The sequence below is a fragment of the Rhinolophus ferrumequinum genome, chromosome 18 (genome assembly GCF_004115265.2).
Source record: "Rhinolophus ferrumequinum isolate MPI-CBG mRhiFer1 chromosome 18, mRhiFer1_v1.p, whole genome shotgun sequence".
Taxonomy (NCBI): Eukaryota; Metazoa; Chordata; class Mammalia; order Chiroptera; family Rhinolophidae; genus Rhinolophus; species Rhinolophus ferrumequinum.
This window is the reverse complement of record NC_046301.1, coordinates 49,693,393-49,713,714: the sequence shown is the minus strand read 5'-3', so window position 1 is coordinate 49,713,714 and position 20,322 is coordinate 49,693,393. Positions and strand designations below refer to the sequence as shown.

The 20,322-nt window shown below is 43.3% G+C and overlaps 1 protein-coding gene and 1 pseudogene across 1 annotated transcript; both read right to left on the bottom strand.

Moving 5' to 3' along the window:
- Positions 1 to 2,896: 2,896 nt before the first annotated feature.
- On the bottom strand, positions 2,897 to 3,827 carry LOC117038495 (olfactory receptor 1361-like; annotated as a pseudogene).
- Positions 3,828 to 18,679: 14,852 nt separating this feature from the next.
- Positions 18,680 to 19,672, bottom strand: LOC117038494 (olfactory receptor 2Z1-like). Its single transcript, XM_033135459.1, has one exon. The coding sequence runs from the start codon at positions 19,670 to 19,672 to the stop codon at positions 18,680 to 18,682; it is 993 nt and encodes a 330-aa protein (XP_032991350.1).
- Positions 19,673 to 20,322: the final 650 nt, after the last annotated feature.

Sequence of the window (20,322 nt, the reverse complement as noted above, 5' to 3'; positions counted from 1 at the left end):
CGAGGCAGCCACGACAGCTCAACTAAAGAATATATGTGTAGATATATCATGAGCCCAAAATTGATAGATTGAAGGGAGAACACAATTCAACAATAATAGTTGGAGACTTCAACAACCCACTTTCAATATGGATAGAAAACCTAAATAGAAGATCAACAAGAATGGAAGACTTGCGTGACTCTGAAACACACTGGACCTAATAGACATCTGTAGCACCTTCCACCCAACAACAGCAGAACACACATTCTTCTTAAGTGCATATCACCTTCTCCTCTGTGCACATATATCTAGCAATTTCTTAAAATAAGACAACAATGAAGCTTGATGCATGGATTGAGTTTTCTCTTCATAAATAATTTCTCAAAGATCACCAATCACAGATCACCATCACAAATATAATAATAACAAAAACGTTTGAAATATTTCAAACATTACCAAAACGTGACACAGAAACACGAAGTGAGCAAATGCTTTTGGAAAAATGATGCTAAGAGACTTGCTTGACACAGGGTTCCCATAAACTTTCAATTTGTAAAAAACGCAATATCTGTGGAATGCATTAAAATGAAGTATGCCTGTATTTGGTAGCTAGAGGGATGGAACATGGACTGCTAGCTCTCCAGAAAAATCTGCTCTCTCCTTCTTCTGTAATAACAGAATCACAGCCTAGCAACACAGCTGACCACCTATGCCATATTTCCTGGCCTCTCTTGCAGCTAGGTATAACCTGGTGTGGAAAATGAGAAGTACGTGTGTCATGGGGGTGACAGGCGGGGTCTCTAGTTCCTCTCTCCACACAAGAACGCAGGATATGGTGAGGCCAAACAGGAACACCCACGGAGCCATAGATAGGGGAGTCATACCACTATAGTCTTGCTGGCGGCTGGGTTGGAGAAACAGGCAGCAGGAGCTACACGATCTGCAACCTGCTGTCCACTTGTCTCTGCCAACCAACCTCACTTGCTAGCTGCAATCCGCCTCTCTGCAATCCATAATCCACACTCTGCCACGCCATGCCACGCCCGGACGCCACACCACCAGACCACCACCTTGCTAGCTTAGCCGCGGCAGTTATCTCAGTGGCTAACGGCTAACTGGTAACAGCCGATGGCCAACTAGTCACAGCAGATGGCCATCTACTACCTGAGCCAGCACCTTTCCATGTGCTGGAAACTGCTCTCTGGTGCTCTGTCCCCACAACGTGGCACTTCAAGATCAAAGACTTGCCTCCCCTGTGCTCTCTGATTATATATTTTTGTAATCTAGAGTTCACAATTTCAATCTTATAGACAAGAATAATGCCCTGGAAGACAGGCAAGAAATAAGACATAGGGAACTTGGGTCTGTAAATGACTTAAAAGAGCAGTCACCCACTGACCTGGAACTCTGACTGTTACACGAGGAACAAACTTTTACCTTGCTTGAGTCCTATTCCTTTAGTCTTTCTTTTTTCTTTTTAGCAAATGTTATGAGTTGAATTATGTTCCCTTCCCAAATTCATATGTTGAAGTCCCAACCCCCATTATTTCAGAATGTAACCTTGTTGAGAAGTAGGACTGTTGCAGATATAATAGTTAAGATGAGGTCATATTGGAGTAGGGTGGGCTTCTATTCAAAGATAACTGGTGTCCTTATAAAAAGGGGACATTTGAAGATAGACATGCACACAGGGCGGATGCCTTGTGAAAATGAAGGCAGATATCTACAAGTCAACGGACACCAAAGGTGGCTAGCAAACCACCAGAAGCTAGGGGAGACACCTGGAACAGATTCTCCCTCGTAGCCGCAGAAGGAACCAACCTGCTGACACCTTAATTTCAGACTTCTGGTCTCCAGAACTGTGAGAGAACACGTTTCTGTTATTTAAGCCATCTAGTTTGTGGTAGTTTGTTACAGAAGCCCTAGAAAACTACTACTTTGCTTATTTATTCTCATACAAAAATTAGAACCAGAAGTGGTTGCTGCAATCACAAAAATGAAAAATTAGTTGCATCAGCTTAGTGGTCTAGTGGTAAGGACATATATTGCAGGCTAGAAAGCTGGTGACCTTTGTTATACCAAAGAACAACATTTGGTAATACCATCACCTGTGATAACCTGAGAGGTAGATCGTAGATCTACAGAGCCTGTGTCTCTAGAAGTGATTGGGAAGAGCTAGAATGTCACTGTGAGTTGGCTGCTCCTTGGTGATTGTAGCAAGGAATTGCAAGAATAAGATAATCTTAGACAAGAATCGGCCACTTTTCAGTTAGAAACATCACAAAATTGGAAGAGCCAACAGCTTCCTGTTCCCTAAAACAGTATAAATAGAGATCTCGCCTCTCACACAAGGCTATGGTTTCAGATGCCCATTAGCTGAGTTACAAAGATGTAGGTAGTTCAAGGAAGTAAACGAGGCAAACGAAATAGACCCAAGAACTATGGCTAGAAAAGAACATTGGATGTGGTTCCTAGCAATGGAAAACTAGAAGCACCTAGACCAGATGCCTGCTAAGCTTTTCAGAGGAGCTATTTGCTAAAGTAATAATAAGCTCAGTTAGCAAAATCTTATGACTTTTGAGCCTTTGCATTTTGGGTCTTTTTGTGAGGTGCTTACCCTGAACCTTAACCCAAACTGGGGCTTGAATCCTGGTGTCTTTTGTTTCCACGATGTGTTCTTCACGCTGTAGTGTAAGCACCACAAGGCCAGGGATTTTGTTTCCTACTGGACATTCAGCCCTTAAAAGAGTGCCGAAAATGTAATAGATACTCAGTAAGTAGCTATTGGAAGGATGAAGAAATAAGCAAATAAGCCAAGAACGATCTGAAGGAAATATCTAAGATTGGGACCATGGAGGGAGATTCAGGACAGACGGGCACTCTGTGCAGACACTCAGACGTCCCCGTGCTGTGGTCATCAAACAAAAACTGGCTTTCTGCTGACGAGGGCCCCCAAGGTGCCCTTCATGTTGCTGTTGCATAGACTGTAGATGAAGGAGTTCAACACGGGAGTGATCACAACGTACATCACTGCAGCTGCCGTGTTCTGCGGGCCGTGTGGGAGGACGTGGGGCTGAAATAAACCCCAGTGAGCATCCCACAGAACACAGACACCATAGAGAGATGGAGCCGCAGGTGGAGAAAGCCGTCCGCTTGCCTGTCGTGGACGGGATCCTCAGCACAGCAGCAAAGATGTGTTTGTAGGGGACAAAGATGCCCACAAAGGGGGTGATGATGGGCATGGCTCCACTGTGTACCCCACTGCATTGTTGAGAAAGGGGTCAGAGCAGGCCAGTTTCAGCAAAGGGCTGAGGTCACAGAAGAAGTGGGGGACCTGGTGGTGGGTGCAGAATGAGAGGCAGGTCGGTAACACCGTGTGGGTCAGGGCATTCCTGAAGCCTGCATCCCAGAATGCCACCCCCAGGAGGCCACAGAACTGCGGTGTTACAGATGTGGCATAGTACAGAGGGTGACAGATGCCTGCATAGTGGTCGTAGGCCAGGATGGTGAGCAGGAAGCTGTCAATGTCGGCAAACCAGATGAAGAAGGACATTTTGATCAGGCAGCTGGAATAAGAGATCCCTTTGTGCCCTGATACGTGGTTGGCCAGCATCTTGGGAATGGTGGTAGAAGTGAAGCAAATATCCATGAAGGCCAGGCTGGCCAGGAAAAAATACAGGGGAGTGAGGAGCCGGGCGTCAGTGGCGATGGCCAGGATGATGAGCAGGGTTCCTAGCGACCAGGTACAGGCTTAGGAGCAATATGAACAGCAGCTGCTGGTGTTTAGGGTCTTCTGAGAGGCCCAAGAGAAGGAACTCAGAGACCCAGGTGAGGTTTGCCCCTTCCATGGCCATCCCGTATCAATCAGAGAGGAAATGGGGGAGCTGTCCGAGGTCCTGGCCAAGGGCAGCCCCTTCATTGGACACTGCATCTCGTCACAAGTCGTTCATTCAGACATTCATCAATTCTTCCCACTCTGTCCTGCAACAGGATCCTCCCACCCATCTGCTGCATTGTTTCCATCAGTGAACACACCACTCATTGCCCACAGCCCACCTGCAGGACGTCACCTGCAGTTTGGTGCAACTCCCAGACACACTGACCATTTCTCACCTCCACCACCTGCATTTCTTTCTTTCTTTTTTCTTTTCTTTTTTTTTTTTTTAAGGAGGGCATAGCTCACAGGGGCCCATGTGGGGATCGAACCAGCAACCTTCGTGTTAAGAGCACCGCGCTCTAACCAACTGAGCTAACCAGCCGCCCCACCACCTGTATTTCTATGCCCCAGGGCTTTATACGGCCCCAGCAGCAGGGTCAGCCCACAGATGGGGTTACATGGAAGTGCTGGGAGTCGACACCCCCAGCGAGGAACAGCGCTGATGGGTGACTCTCCTGGTTTCATCACTCCTGAGGGAGGCAGTTCTGAGGTGTGTTCTACATTCTCTCAGAGATCCCTAAAAGGATCACCCCACAGTTGCCCAGAGTGGGAACCTGCTCATTCACACATTTCTTCCCCAAATGCTTGTTGGGTCTCCTGGGGTTATTTCCTAAATAAACTAGTTGCACTCAAGTCCTTGATTCAAAACCTGCTTTGGTGAGAACCCACACTAAGTAAGATGCAAGGGCTCCAAAATTTCTTTTCCATCTGTGAAAGAATCCCTTCTTCATCCCAAATACCCCTCCAGCTACTGCCCCCTGGCTCTGCTACATTGGACCCCAACATTCCTCAAAACGTTGCCAGTCCTTGTCTGTCAAAAACAACCATGACTCCTGTTGCTAATCCAAGGCTAGTATACATCCAGCATGCATCAGTACAATTGTCCCCTTGATAAAATCCAGAAATACCTGGCACAGGCTAGAAAATACACGTATAATCCTCCCAAAGAACAGGAAAATTAATCAACAATACAAATTGTAATGTAAGCTCACTATTTCAAGCTAACTGTTGTTGAATGTTGCAATGAGCTTTGATACACTGGGAGCATCTGAGAAACATTTGCAAAACTTTTTGCCAATTTGGCTCTTGTTACTGTGAGCAGTGTGGTTGTGAGCATATGAAACGCTCTGGCCTACCGGAGAGGTGCCAGTCTATCATCATCCTCAAATTTCAAGATTGGTTCTGGTTTTAAATGTTAATCGTTAAGGTTTACTTTGGCTTTTACTGTTTGTGCATTGTACATTTTATGTGAGGTGCAAGTGTGCAATGCTTTGATAATTATAAAATGAAAAGTCTATAATAAAAGATTAAAAGAAAACATCCAGAATGAAAAGGCAACCAAGCTTGGATAAGCTTTTTAATGATCCTGTTAAATATCACAATTGACACTCCGCTGTACTTGTGGGAGCACGAGAACTGATATTTACAGTGAACTGCAGCCTTGGCACATCTGATACTTGGAGAACTCAGAGCAACCTGGAACAGTTTGCCTGCCGGGTAAGACTCTCTGTAAAATATAGCAATTAATTTATATTTTTTGGAATAAAAAACAAAAGTTAAAAAGTAACACTGTGGAAAAAAAAATAACACTGTGGGAAGTTTATGCCAATAGGGGCTGTAAATATTGGATGCAAATGCTGTTCAAAAACTGTTCATTAAAGTCGGAATTGTTGATACTTAAATATGTCATCTGAATGGCAATCACGTTTTGTTCATTTTGGCTCAAAGAAAGGAAATTTGTAGTAGTCAATGAGGAATTCCATGTCACATTAAAAAAACATTTGAAGGGGCCGGCCCGGTGGCTCAGGCGGTTGGAGCTCCATGCTCCTAACTCTGAAGGCTGCCTGTTCCATTCCCACATGGGCCAGTGGGCTCTCAATCACAAGGTTGCGGATTCAACTCAAGTCCCGCAAGGGACGATGGGCTGCGCCCCTACAACTAAGATTGAACACGGCACCTTGAGCTGAGCTGCTGCTGAGCTCCCAGATGGCTCAGATGGTTGGAGCTGTCCTCTCAACCACAAAGTTGCCGGTTCCACTCCCGCAAGGGATGGTGGGCTGCACCCCCTGCAACTAGCAATGGCAACTGGACTTGGAGCTGAGCTGCGCCCTCCACAACTAAGACTGAAAGGACAACAACTTGACTTGGAAAAAAGTCCTGGAAGTACACACCGTTCCCCAATAAAATCCTGTTCCCCTTCCCCAATAAAATCTTTTTTTTTAAAAAAAAACAACAAACATTTGAATAATAAAAAGTTCCAGAAAAAATTTTTTTATGTCAAAGAATGTTGGCAAAGCAGACCGAAAGCATTTAGAAAGCAATGTAAGACTTTTAAAATACTCTAATGTATGGTTAAAAGTAATTGAGACTTTTCAGATAGGAAATAATTAATAAAACTTCAAAAACTGTAATATCAATATGGGATTAATGTTGCCACTCAGACTCATGGCAAAACCTGTTTACTGAAAAGGGAACAGCTCTGTGGAAAACTACATACGAGGTCGGACAATTAAGTTTGCAAACTCACCCTAGAAAAAGTGCTCCATACCTCACCGCTGGATATCATTATGGTCACCTTCAAAGTACTCCCCTTGGGAAGCTATGCACTGATGCCAGTACCTAGTCCACCCTTCAAAGCAATTTTGGAACACTTTTTCTGGAATGGCCATCAGAGCTGTCATCGTATTACGCTTGATGTCCTGAATGTCATCAAAATGTCTTCCTTTCAATATTTCCTTTCTCTTCGGGTAAAGAAAGACATCATTGGGGACCAGATCAGGTGAGTAGGAAGGGTGTTCCAATACAGTTATTTGTTTACAGCTAAAAGCTCCCTCACAGACAGTGCCGTGTGAGCTGGTGCATGTCGTGATGCAAGAGCCATGAATTGTTGGCAAAAAGTTCAGGTTGTCTAACTTTTTCACGCAGCCTTTTCAGCACTTCCAAATAGTAAACTTGGTTAACTGTTTGTCCAGTTGGTACAAATTTGTCATGAATATCCCTTTGATATCAAAAAAGGTTAGCAACATTGTTTGCAACAAGTTTGAGAACTTAATTGTCAGACCTCGTAAGTCGGTATAATTTCAATCATGATCAATGAAGCTTCAACGGTGTTGCTAAAGTTCTTTCCGTAATCTATTTAAAAAGTGGAAATCAGGACTTTGAAAGCAGTTCAAGGTTTGTTGTTAATCACACGAAGTGGTGATTTATTTCAGAACATCTGAAATAAAATCTGAAAAAAGTGAAAAAATAGAATTAAATTTACTGAATCTAAAACACAATCAAATGAAGTTTGTGATATTCTGGTGCTGGTTTAGAAATGTCATTGCAATGAAAAATATTTATGTGAAGACTTTCTTGGCTGTTGTACAGATATCACGTAATTCCGAGTTTCCAGAAAAATTGCAAAAGTTGCTGGATGTTTTAATTTGGTACCATTCAAGTCTCTTTGTTAGGTTATCTCTGGATGATTCAAAAAAGATGTAACTCAAATGAAACACTTTAAACATTTTTCTCAAAACTGTATATATGCCACCATGCTCCAATAAACAGGATGTCAAAGAGATATCATCATCCCCTTGTTCATTGCAGCATTATTCACAATAGCCAAGACATGGAAACAGCCGAGGTGTCTGCCTATGGATGAATGGATCGAGAAAATGTGGTGTATATACACAATAGAATATTATTAAGCCACGAAAAGAAGGAAATTCTGCCATTTATGACAACACGGATAGGCCCTCAGGGCCTTGCGCTAAGTCAGACAAAAGAAGACAAACACTGTGTGATATCGTTGTATACTCGTACGTGGAATCTTTAAAAAGAAGTTTTAAAAAGTCCATATCTTGCAAAGTCTAGCCCCTGCTCGTCTCCCCAATCTCCACTCACACCACTGTCCCCCAGCCACACACAAGCAGGTCTCTTGGTCCAAGATTGGTTCTACCTCTGGGCCTTTGCACCTGCTGTTTCCTCTGCTTCTAATGCTCTTCCCTCAGGACTTCTCTCCAGCACACAAGACCCACCTCGAATCTTTCCCTGTCCTATCGCTCAGTCCGTAGTGGCCGCTTAATCCTCTATCCTATGACTTCTGACCTGGAAAGGAACCTTCTCCATGGGTCCCTCTGCTTGCTGCCCTGTTTCTCTCCTCCTTTGCCCAGGAAGTCTATACACCCTGTTTTACATCCCTGTTAATTCATCGATCACTCATGAAGCATCTTAAGTGAGGCATCCCCCAACCTGGGGATAGGAATTCTGACACAGTGACAGAGACAGGGTTCCCTTCCCGACCCAGCAATTCCTCCACAGAGGGATTCTCTTGAAGGTGCACAGTGAGGCACATTCAAGGACATTTGGAAAGAGAAGTGTCCACCACAGTCGGGGTCCATCCGTCAAATATGAACCTCCCACTCCATGAGCAATTCTATAGTCACAGAAATGGAGGAAATGTTGAACTGCTCGCATCAATCTGGATGAATCTTAAAAGCATCATGCTGGGCAGGAGAAAAACCACCATAGAAGGAGGTGCACAGAATAATGCCACTTATGTAAAGTTTAAAAACGTGCAACACAATTCTATGTATTGTTCATGGATCTATCTCTTGTTGAAACGTGAAAACAGTTGTGTAGGATGTTGATGTCTCAGAGAGAGGGAGGGAGGGAAAGAGAAGGGGGGAGGATGGAGGAGAGAGGGAGAGAGAGACAGGAGAATAGGAGTATGGGAGTAGGGAGATGTGCATGAATGTTTTATTTCTTGAGTTGGGTCATGAATACAAGCTGTGTTCCAGCTTGAATTATGATCTATGCTTTTTTGAGTGCCTGAAATATGTTGTAGCAGAATTCCTTTCCTTTTTAAGGCTGAATAATATTCCATTGTGCGGATGGACCATTTTGTTTACCCACTTATCTGTCAGTGGACAGCTGGGTGGCATCCACATTCCAGCTATAATAAATAATGCTGTTATGAACATGGGTGTACAAAAATATCTTCAAGACCTCACTTTCACTTCTTTTGGGGATCTACCCAGAAGTGAAATTGCTGGGTCATATGGTCACTCTATTTTTAATATTTTTAAGAACCTCCATACTATTTTTCACAATGGCTGTATCAATTTACATTCCCACCAACAGTACACACGGGTTCCAATTTCTCCACATCCTCACCAACACTTGTCTGATTTTTTTCCCCCACAGAAGCCATCCTGTTGGGTGCGAGGTGATATCTCATTGTGTTTTGAATCGCATTTCCCTGATGATTAGTGATGTTGAGCATCTTTTTATGTTCTAAATATTTTTGACCTCAAATATCTACTGGTAAATACTGGGGGTGCCAAAAAATGTATGCACATGACTTGTATTTATCTTTTGTTATCGATATATATGGAACATTACAATTTTAATATAGTTTTTTCCTTTCTTGAAATGTGTATATATTTTTTGGCACCCTCTGTATATTTGAGCACATACCCCTCCTACATTTATATTTATTTAAAAACTAAATATGACACCACTGTCTTAATGGTGTGATAAATGCTTATAAAAGATCTCCCAAATTGAAATTTAAAAGGGATGCTATTAGGATGAAATAAACTCTTGGTTGTTTCAGTAAAAACCTTAACAGTAGGTAACTGTCATGCCGAGTGTCATGCAGGGTCTCTAGTCCCGCTCCCCCATAAGAATGCAGGACATGGTGAGGCCAAAAAGGAACACCAATGGAGCCATAGATAGGGGAGTCATACCATTATAGTCTCGCAGGCGGCTGGGTTGGAGACACAGGAAGCAGGAGCCACACGATCTGCAACCTACTGTCTGCTTCTCTGCCAACCAACCAACCCCACTTGCTGGCCGCAATCCGCTGTGCTAACTGCAATCCGCGCTTGCTAGCTCAGCCACCATCTTCTTGCTAGCCCCCATTTGCTGCTAGCGTAGCCACTGCAGTTATATTAGTGGCCAGTGGCTCACTGGTTACAGCTGATGGCCAATTAGCCACAGCTGAAGGCCATCCAGTCACAGTTGATGGCCATTTACTACCTGAGCCAGCACCTTGCCACGTGAGGCGGAGAGCCTGGAAACTGCACTCCTGGCTTTGTCCCCACAGTAATACTTCGAGGTACCGTGGGGCAAAATTCATGGTAAAGGGTCACAGACAGAAACACTTACAACAAATAGGTTTTTTACAATTAAATAATGCTTGGTTATTTCTCATCACCAATGCTTTCTTTGTCATCACTTTTTCCCCTCACAATGTGGCTGACACAAAGTTCATTTTAGAGGTAGAAGTGTCTCCATCACCATTTTTTGGTTGGTGTTAGGGTCAACCTGTGGTCTTTCACAGGTTTATTTCTGATGATGGGTTGAGAAAAAAAATGGATAATGAAATCTGTAAATCTATTAGTCTTGGTACATGGACACTGAGTTATACACATCAAAATAGGCTGAAAGCTGAAGAGTCAACCAAGTGAAATAGGAAATGTTAGAGAAGTACACATTCTTTTTACTTTTTAAAAAATGTTTAATGTTGAAATAATTTTAGACCCACATGGATGTTGCAAACACAGTATGGAACGGTCCTAGGTATCCTCCACTCCGCCTCCCCCAATAAAAACTTACAATTATATATACAAGAGGTATAATTATATATTATATAATATATTTATATAAAATATTATATATAATTATATATTTGTAGTATTTTATATTTATATAAAATATTATATATAATTATATATTTGTAGTATTTTATATTTATATAAAATATTATATATAATTATATATTTGTAGTATAATTATGTAAACCAGGTTTGACTTTGGCACAATACTATTAACTAACGACGTTATTTGGAGCTCACCAATTTTTCTATGCACTCAATTGCTTTGAAATGCTCTATGAACTTTTGTCACTTGTGTAGATTCATGAAACCACCACAATCCGGACACAGAACTGTTCCATCACCCCAAAGAAACTCCCTCCTTCTGCCCCTTTGTAGTCGTCCCTACTTCCTTAACCCCTGGTGACTGTAATCTGGTTAACATAACCTCCGTGATTCTGTCATTGTGAGAATGTTATGTAAATCATACCATATAGTATGCTACCTTTTGAGATTGGCTTTTTATACTCAGCACAAGACCCTCGAGAACCATCCAGTTTGTCGCATGTGTCAATAGTTCATTCCTTTTAACTGCTGAGTAGTATTCCATTGTATGAATGGACTACTGTTTCTTTAGACATTCGACTATTGAAGGACTGTGGGTTGTTTCCAGGTTTTGGCTATGACAAATAAAGCTGCAATGAATATTCATGCACACACATTTCCATTTCTCCAGGCATGAGATTGCTGGGTTATATGAAGTTTAACTTATAAGAAACTGTCAAACCATTTTTCAGAGTGGCCACACCATTTTGCATCCCCACCAGGAGTAACATATGAGAGTCCTGATTGTTCTGCACTCTTGTCACCACTTGGTATTGTCAGTGTTTTTATTTTAGCCGTTCTAATAGGTGTGTCGCACTGACTTGCATTTCCCTAATGGCTAATGATGTTGAACATATTTTCATGCACTTGTTTGTCATCTGTATACCCTTTTTGATGAAGTTCAAATGTACAAGTCTTTTATCCATTCCCTAATTATTATTCTTTAAAACATTTTTTGGAAAATAAAAATGAATGTGAATGGATGTTCTTCAGTTTTCTCCTTACATGAAGTGCCACTGTATGGCATAATTTCCCCGTGTGTGTGTGTGTGTGTGTGTGTGTGTGTGTGTGTGTAAGCACCCTTTTCATTGCAGTCTGTGTGAATGGCACCCCTCTGAGGTTAGTGCCTTGCACAGCCTGCTCCACTGTTTTCCCAGCAGCCCTGACTCCCATTGTAACAACTTGCTTGCCCCAATTTGACAACAGATGATGCTGGTCTAGTCTCTTGCTGTGGAATGTAGTCCCACCCCCTTTGCTTGGTATCAGGATCATTTATAACATAGCCTCAGTTGGCCTTGCCAGTCCCCTCCATAGTCAGTTCCCATGCCCTCTCTATCGCAAAATCATGCTTTCTCAAGCCTCAGGACCTTTGCACACGCAGTCTCTCTGCTAGAAATGCTCCCATCCCTCCAAGTTAATGATTCCTCATACTCTGCTCTCCAGGCAAGTCCAAGGCAATTCTCCAGGACGTTTTCCCTTCACTGCTCACCAACCTTGGGAACCTCACGTTGGTCCAGCCTGAAACCTTTGGGCTGGGAGTCCAGTTCTGTGTCCCGTTCTGTGCTTCCACCCCACACTGGAACTTCTCAAGGGCAGGGTCTTGTACTGAGCTTTCTCTGCTGCCCCAACACTGCTCAGCATTGGGGCTGGGCACAGAGGGCTGGCAGGACAGGCACTGTTGCTGAAACAATCAGCATGAGTTTCAAAGAGGACTGTGTGAACCAGTATTCAAAGTTTTGTAATGGAATCATGTGAATTTTGAATTGAGTGGGAAGATTGTACAAGAACAGGTCTACGTGCTCAGGCATCTGTTCATTTATTCACTCACTCAGTCACTCATTCATTCATGCAATTGTTATTGAGTACCTACTATGTACCAAGCCCTGGGCCAGGTGAAGAAAGCATGTCTCCCCTCACCCAGATCACAGTTGAGTGAAGACACACAGAAATCCAATCTTTGCACAATTCATAAATTTATGGTGATTGTCATGCCGGGTGTCATGTGGGTTCTCAGCTCCCGCTCCCCACATAGAGCGCAGGATATGGTGAGGCCAAAAGGAAACACCCACAGACCATACACAGGGGACTCATACCACTATATTCTCGCTGGCGGCTGGGTTAGAGACACAGGAAGCAGGAGCCACACGATCTGCAACCTGCCCTCCGCTTTGCTGCCACCCACACTCACTTGCCAACTGCAATTCGCCGTGCTAACTGCAATCCGCGCCTCTCTGCAATCCGCAATCCACAATCCGCGCTTGCTAGCGTAGCCACAGTAGTTATATTAGTGGTTAATGGCTCACTATACCACTATATTCTCACTGGCGGCTGGGTTGGAGACTCAGGAAGCAGGAGCCACACGATCTGCAACCTGCCGTCCACTTGTCTTGGCCAAACAACCTCACTTGCTAACTGCAATCCACCTCTCTGCAATCTGCAATCCACACTCCGCCACGCCACGCCACACCTTGCTAGCTTAGCCACGGCAGTTACATCAGTGGCTAATGGCTAACCGGTAACAGCTGATGGCCAACTAGTCACAGCTGATGACCACCTACTACCCGAGCCAGCACCTTTCCACGTGAGGCCAAGAGCCTGGAAACTGCTCTCTGAGCCTCTGTCCCCACAGGAGGCATGAGACTTCCCTGAGGAGGTGACACTGAACTGAGACACGAGGAATGAATGGGAGTTTGGTTGACCAAAGTGAGAAGGAAGAGTGATTGTGGCGGAAGCAACAGCGTGTGCTAAGGCAGGAGGCTGGGTGGGGCATTCCTGGGCACCTGCATTCTCTGGGGTCCTGCTTTGCCTCGTAGCAAACATATTAAAAAGCACCCACATTATGTCTATTTCTTCCTCTGCTTAAAAAACATGGAAAGAATAGTTATACTTTTTTTAAAAAAATATTTTGGTGCCATGAAAAACTCATTTACTTATTATACATCTACAGGAATTTTTGCAAACGGAGACCGCGTAACCCACAGATAACTTTCCAACGTAATGACATTTTGGGAAAGTGTTCAAGACAACAACGAATGAAGCTGACATCATGTTAGCTTAAAAAGACATTTCATTCAAAGGTTTTAGTTTGATTTTTCAGCCTTGTTTTTATGTTTTCAGACCTCAGACTGTGATTTTTAATATTTTCTTCCCGGTCTTGAACATTTTCAAAGACTTTTGGAAAACCTACTGGCGCGGCGATATACCAGCGCCTCCCAGAGTCCGGACTAGGAAACGCACCCGGCGAGGGTTTGATCACCCCCAACTTGAGGCTGCAGAAAATCAGCCTACAGCCATGGGTGGCCTTCCAGCTTTCCTCCTCTTCTCTCCTAGTTGTCCCATCTTCACGAAACCCAAACTCCAACCGGAAGTAAGTGTCCTTCTTCCCCGACAGAACATTCCGTTTAGACACTTCTCTGCCTTTGCACCTAAAGTTTCCTCTTCATTCTTTTATTTATTTTAACATTACTCCTATTCTTTAGGAAAACTTGGAGGCAGAAGGAGGTCCAATCGGTCCGGTCTTTTGGGTTCCAAAGCCTGCTCTCATAAAACATTTCGATATAGGAGCCAGCATGGTTTACATATATGAAGACTTTCTGGTCCCATTTATACAATATGAAGATTAACTCATCAGGACTCAGAGAGGCAAAGTCATTTGCCCAAGGTCACACAGCAGGTTTCGTTGACTCCAGAATTCCTGCTCTTTCTTTCTGCTTCCACTTGTTCACCTCTCTCACCACTTCCTTGGCAGGTGAGCACTAAGCCCAGGGTGACCCACATATTTCTACCTTCTGGATCTGGAGATACTTGTTGAGCAGTGAACTTGGCTGCAAGGAGAATGGGGCCTGGGGCTTTGAGTGATGGGAAGGTAAGTCTGCGGTCCCCCAGGGAGGAACTTTAGTGCTCACACTCTGATCCCTGTGCTCTGGGCTGAGGCCTCAAGTGCCTTGTTAGGGATCCAGATGACAAATAATTGTCTGCCCTAAACGGAACCACTGCTAGATGTGGCCACTTGAGGAAAGCAAGGGACGCTCATTGTTTTTTTTATTTTTTCCTTTTCCCACACTTCTGCTGATCCTGGGGTGGGGAGAGGCTTTGATCTCGGAGGCACTTATCCTGGGGAGAACTTTTTTCAAGGGCTCTTGGATGGCAGAATTCCCTTGGCACTTTTGGGTCATTGTTGCAAATCTATGGTGCCCTTCTCCCAAAATCTCGCCAGATGTCTGTCTCTAGACAGGGCCTCCATACTTTTCGACACAGACTTTTATAAGTAAAAGCATTTGAGCCATATAGTCACACTTAATTATAAATTATATCTACCACAGAGATAATATATAATATTTTATAAACCATATACTGTAAATATTAATGTACAGAAAGCAAGAATAAGATGAGTTCTATTTAAATGAATTTATAATACAGAGACTTGTAGTATTCTTAGCTTAAACTTCAAGGCACTTATCATGGTTGACATTAGTACATACAAGTCTGAATATCTGATAGTCTTCTTGATGTTTTGGATGTTTTTTGCGGAGGAGGCTGATTTCCATCCCAGCTGTTTCAGTGATCAATTGCTGAGTAACAAGTAACCCGCAAAGTTAGTAGATTAAAACAACAATTACAACGCTTATTTTGCTTATGAATTTCTTAACATTTTTTTTAGATGGGACCCCTTTTCCGTCTTTACTGAGGTATAATTGACAAATAGAATAGTATATATTTAGGGTGTACAAGGTGATGATTTGATATACGTATACATTGTGAAATGGTTACCATAATCAAGTTAACTAACACACCCACTACCTCACATAGTTACCATTATTTTTGTGATGAGAACGCTTAAGACCCACTCTTTTAGCAAACTGTTGTGGACTATACTGGCATTTTTATAAATATTAAAGCCAACAATTAGTGAAGTTGATGTAACATTTCATTTAGTAGTCATTTCTTTAAACATTTATTGATTTCAATTTTGTGGTTTTCCTTTCGTGTTTTGGAGCAAAACTCTTGCTTCATTGTTTGTTTGTTTGTTTGTTTGTTTGTTTTTATCCCTTGATCACAATTATTTTCAGAATCTCCTGGAAAGCTGCAGAGGTCGGGGGCAGGCACTGCAGGGCTTTGATGCTTGAGGAAAGACATAGCTGGTGCTGGCTAGAACCTCAGTGGTGAAATATGCCTCTGGAGAATCTTGGGAACGACCTACTTGATTTAGAAACGCTAGCGCCGCCTAGCTATTGGTTTGAAATACACACTACGGAAGAATCAAGGATCAATGTGAAGGGAGTTGAGAAATTAATGCATCTACAACATTTATATTTGTATCTTCTTGATCAATTGATCTTTTTATCGTTATGAAACGTCCTTTATGTCTGATCATTCTCCTTGCTTTCAAGTGTGCTTTGCCTGAGAGTAATACAGTAGTCCCCCTTATCTGAGGTTTCCTTTTCTGTGGTTTTAGGTACCCCGTGGTCAACCGTGGTTAGAATATATTAAATGGAAAATTCCAGAAACAAACAATGCATAAGTTTTAAATTATGCACCGTTCTGAGTAGCGCACGGGATGAAAATTCTGTCACCCTGCTCCACCCCTCCCAGGACATGTATCATGCGTTTGTCCAGCTTACCCACACCATATGTTACACACCAACTTTCTTATGATTAGTAGTTTCATAATTGTCTCTCCATACTTTTACAAGAAATCTACAGCCACGGAAATTTGAATGGCCAATAAGCTTATGAAAAGAATCTCGCCTTCACTAGAAATCAGGGACCTTGAAAGTAATACAACCAAGAAATGTAATGTTCCTCCAGGAAATTGGCAAAAATGTGAAGTTTTATCACCCAACATGTCAGTCACATAGCTGGGGTAATAATCACTCTCATCCATGGGTGGCAACCTTTGCAGAGTAATTTGGGACTATCTATTAAAACTAAAAAATGTGTGTACTTCACAATAAAGCCGTTTGTCTTTTAGAGATCTCCGTTGCGTGTGAGAAGGAAGAAGAAAAGGGACGAGGTGAGAGATCCAGTCCTTCTGACAAGGTCAGCCATGTAGATGAAGGAAGGGGAAGAGCTAGAAGCAGAACTGGCATCATTTCCCCCACTGAACGTGGCTTAAAACCTTTCCCTCCTTCTGCGATGTTCATGAAATGTCTAAGAAATAAAACCCACCAGCCCTTTGGAGCCTTATCTTGTTTATGTTCCCTTCACTACATCAAACACAATAGAATATTTCTTCAAAGTATTTTAAGTTTGGGGAGAAATATACCCATGCCTCCAGCTTACTTTTTAAACTATAAGTCTATTTCTTATAACTTCAGGGAAGTTTTACCAGATCTGGGAGAAGCAGGGGTAGAAATCCAAGAGAAAGGTGACAGAGAATATTCAAGATCTTACTGACTTAATTTTGATGGTTTGTAAACTGCATAAAACATTCCCTCCACACCTCACTTACCTGCTCAGTTCTTAGAGCAGCACGACCATGATAAGGGCTTCCAGTTTTGCCTCTGACCTTCCCTAACTCACCTATGACCTCGTAATGAGGCCAGTTCCCCTACTTCCCAGCTGGGTGACCTTGGACATATTATGTAAACTCCCTGTGCTTCAGTTTCTTCACTTGTAAATAAGACAATAATAGTATGTACTCATAGTGTTGTTGAGGGTATACGCTGCGATAGTAGAAAATCCTTGTGGCTTTACAAGTACAAGCTCATTTATTATCCACATAAATTACAGTATAGGTCATCCCTGACACTATAATACAGTATTCTAGTGATTTTATACTGTATAAAGTTATATTATACTGTAAGATAGTATACTACAGATAGCATTCTTGATGCCTATATTGACTAGTCCCAGACAACTTTGAAAATAGGGCTTGAGCTTGAGTGTGGGCTTGATGGCATTGTTCAAACCCTTAAAAGCTCCCACTCGACAACCTCTTTCCTCAACACACACAATACCTCGACTCAGAGTTGGCACCTGCCATTCAAAATGCTTAGGATGGCATGTCAACTCAGCCTTTGTATACACAGAAATGGCTCTGATTATTGATCCAAAGATACATTAGAGGGGTGACCTGTTAGCTCAGTTGGTTAGAGTGTGGTGCTAATAACACTTAGGTCGCTGGTTTGATCCCCACATGTGAGCTGCGCCCTCCTTAAACAAAAAAAAATGTACTGTGTCAAAGATACATTAGATAAACACTTCTGCAAAGGTAAAGAACAGGGATGTATCATTCCCCTGGAAATCCTTAACTGAGTAACCTTAACTTTTGTTCCCATTGGTGATGGCAATAGAAGTTCAAAAATGCCAACCTCAAATCTTAGATGGCCCTGACGTTCAGTCAAGAGTGAGCTTCACCATCTTACATCTCTGTTCTATAATAACTGAGACAGAAAAAGTAACACATGCTGGATTGACCAACCAAGGTCATTTGGGTGCAGTCCCCACTTCTGTAAAACCTAAACATATGACTCCAAGAAAGACTGTGCTAAGAACCAACACAGGCAGGGACTATCTGAGCATCACTCTCAGAGTACCAGTCCCTGAATTCCCTTTCTTGCTTGGATTTCAAGCATTGGGTCCCAGAACCATCGCTCAATGCACTGAAATGTATAAGAATGGGTGTAAGTCAGGACACTTATAGGTGGCCAAAATATCCATGAGCTGGGATTCATCTCTGATGTTGAGTTGGAATTTTTGCCGTAAAAATTTTCTTGTTTAAGACAAAATGTATAACCCAACCACTCCTCCTGTTTAGGTGATGGGGATCGCTATGTTTGTTTCTTACAAATCCACAAGAGAAAAAGTGAGCCTGGGGGGAGGAAGGTTTAATTCCATAGGGTGGGAGTGCAGAACATTATGTTTAGTGTGTATTAAGTACTCAACAAAAGTTTGCTGCATGAATGCAGTGGACCAGAAGATGAAGGATTAGGAGGGACCGCCTGCACCTAACTAAGAATACTAATACTTGACCTTCTTACCTTCAATATCACCTCTCAGGAAAACTCAGATTGTCCTAGGATACTGTGGTCACAGAATGCTTTGCGTTACATGGACTGCAAATGACAGAAAGGTCTTAGCTGTAAGGGAGAGTCCTTGGATCAACCCAGCACACCCCATGATGTCTTCTCTTTGATCTGAAGCCAGTTCTACCAAGGACCTTGACCAAAGCCACTCGAACTTCTCGGTTCCTCAGGCTATAAATGAGGGGATTGAGTGTGGGGGTGACAAGACTGTAAAAGAGGGAGACCACGTTGTCCTGCTGTGGGCTGTGGTATGTTCCTGGCACCATGTACATGAACACGGCAGCCCCATAAAAAAGCCCCACTACAGTGATATGCGAGGAGCAGGTGGTGAAGGCCTTGTATCGGGCCTCAGCTGAGCGCATGCGGAGAACAGCCCCCAAAACGTGGCTATAAGAGGTGACAATGAGGGACAGGGGCAGCAACAAAATCAGCACCCCCGAGATGGACAGCGCCAACTCATAACCGGAGGTGTCCACACAAGAGAGCTTCAGCAGAGCTGGCAGCTCACAGAAGAAGTGGTCCACGGTGTGTGAGGCACAGTAGGGGAAGTGCAGGGTGATGGAGGTCTGGATGGAGGCCACCAGCACACCTGACAACCAGGAAGTACCCACCATGAGCAGGCACACCTGGGGTCTCATGAGCACAGGATAATGTAGGGGGTGGCACACAGCAACGTAGCGGTCATAAGACATGAGGGACAGCAGGACACCCTCAGAGACACCCAACAGCATCAGGAAGAACATCTGAGCTGCACAACCTCCAAAGGAAATGGAACCTTCTCCCTGCAGGAAGTTGGCTGCCATCTTGGGGATGGTGACCAGTGGAAAGCCAACATCCAACAGGGAGAGTTGTCTGAGAAGAAAGTACATGGGTGTGTGGAGCCTGGAGTCTGTGCAGATCAGGAAGAGCAGGATGGCATTGCCCAGAAGGCCCGTGGTGAATACGGCTGCCACAAGGGAGAATAGGACCAGATGTGGCCCTGAGTGGTTGAAGAGACCCATGAGAGTGAAGTCCAAGGTCACTGACTGATTTGATTCTCCCATCCTCTGGGGGGTATCATTCATCGGCGGGAAGAAGATACTTGGCAAGGAGTCTTATTGGGGGTAGTTTCACCTTACATGGCAACTGCAATTGTTTGAGAGTGACTGTTGGAGTCTCTTGAGAAGCATGAAGAGCACATTCAGTCTCAGTAGGAAAAAAAAATATCATGCTTGATTCAGTCTTCTCTGGCCAGGAGATGGGGAACAGCAAAATAATGCCCTGATTTTGCTATTTCTGTGTAAAAGTCTTGCCTTCACCCTCCAGGCAAGTACTACTCCCCAACATTTGCAGTTAAATTGTCTGTCTCCAAGCTAGAGAGTGTAAGCCAGCCACAGTGAAATATAGGAATACACCTCATTCCAGGTGCCCTAGGGGACAAAGTAGAGGTGGGATTTTGAAGAGACTAGAAAATGAAGTAAGGAGAATTTGCCAAAGTTGATATATGGTGATGAGGATGGATCAAAAATTAAGTCCAAAACCATGAGGAAAGGCTTGTTTCCAAACTCACGGGGAAGAGTCAGAGGTGAGATAACATTTAGAATGTGGATCCAAAGCATCTATCTGTAAAGAGACATATAAGTGACAGGGGTTGGAACCAAATGGTCTGGGGTTGTGGATGACGAGTTGTTTGGAATATCATCCATCTTTTTGA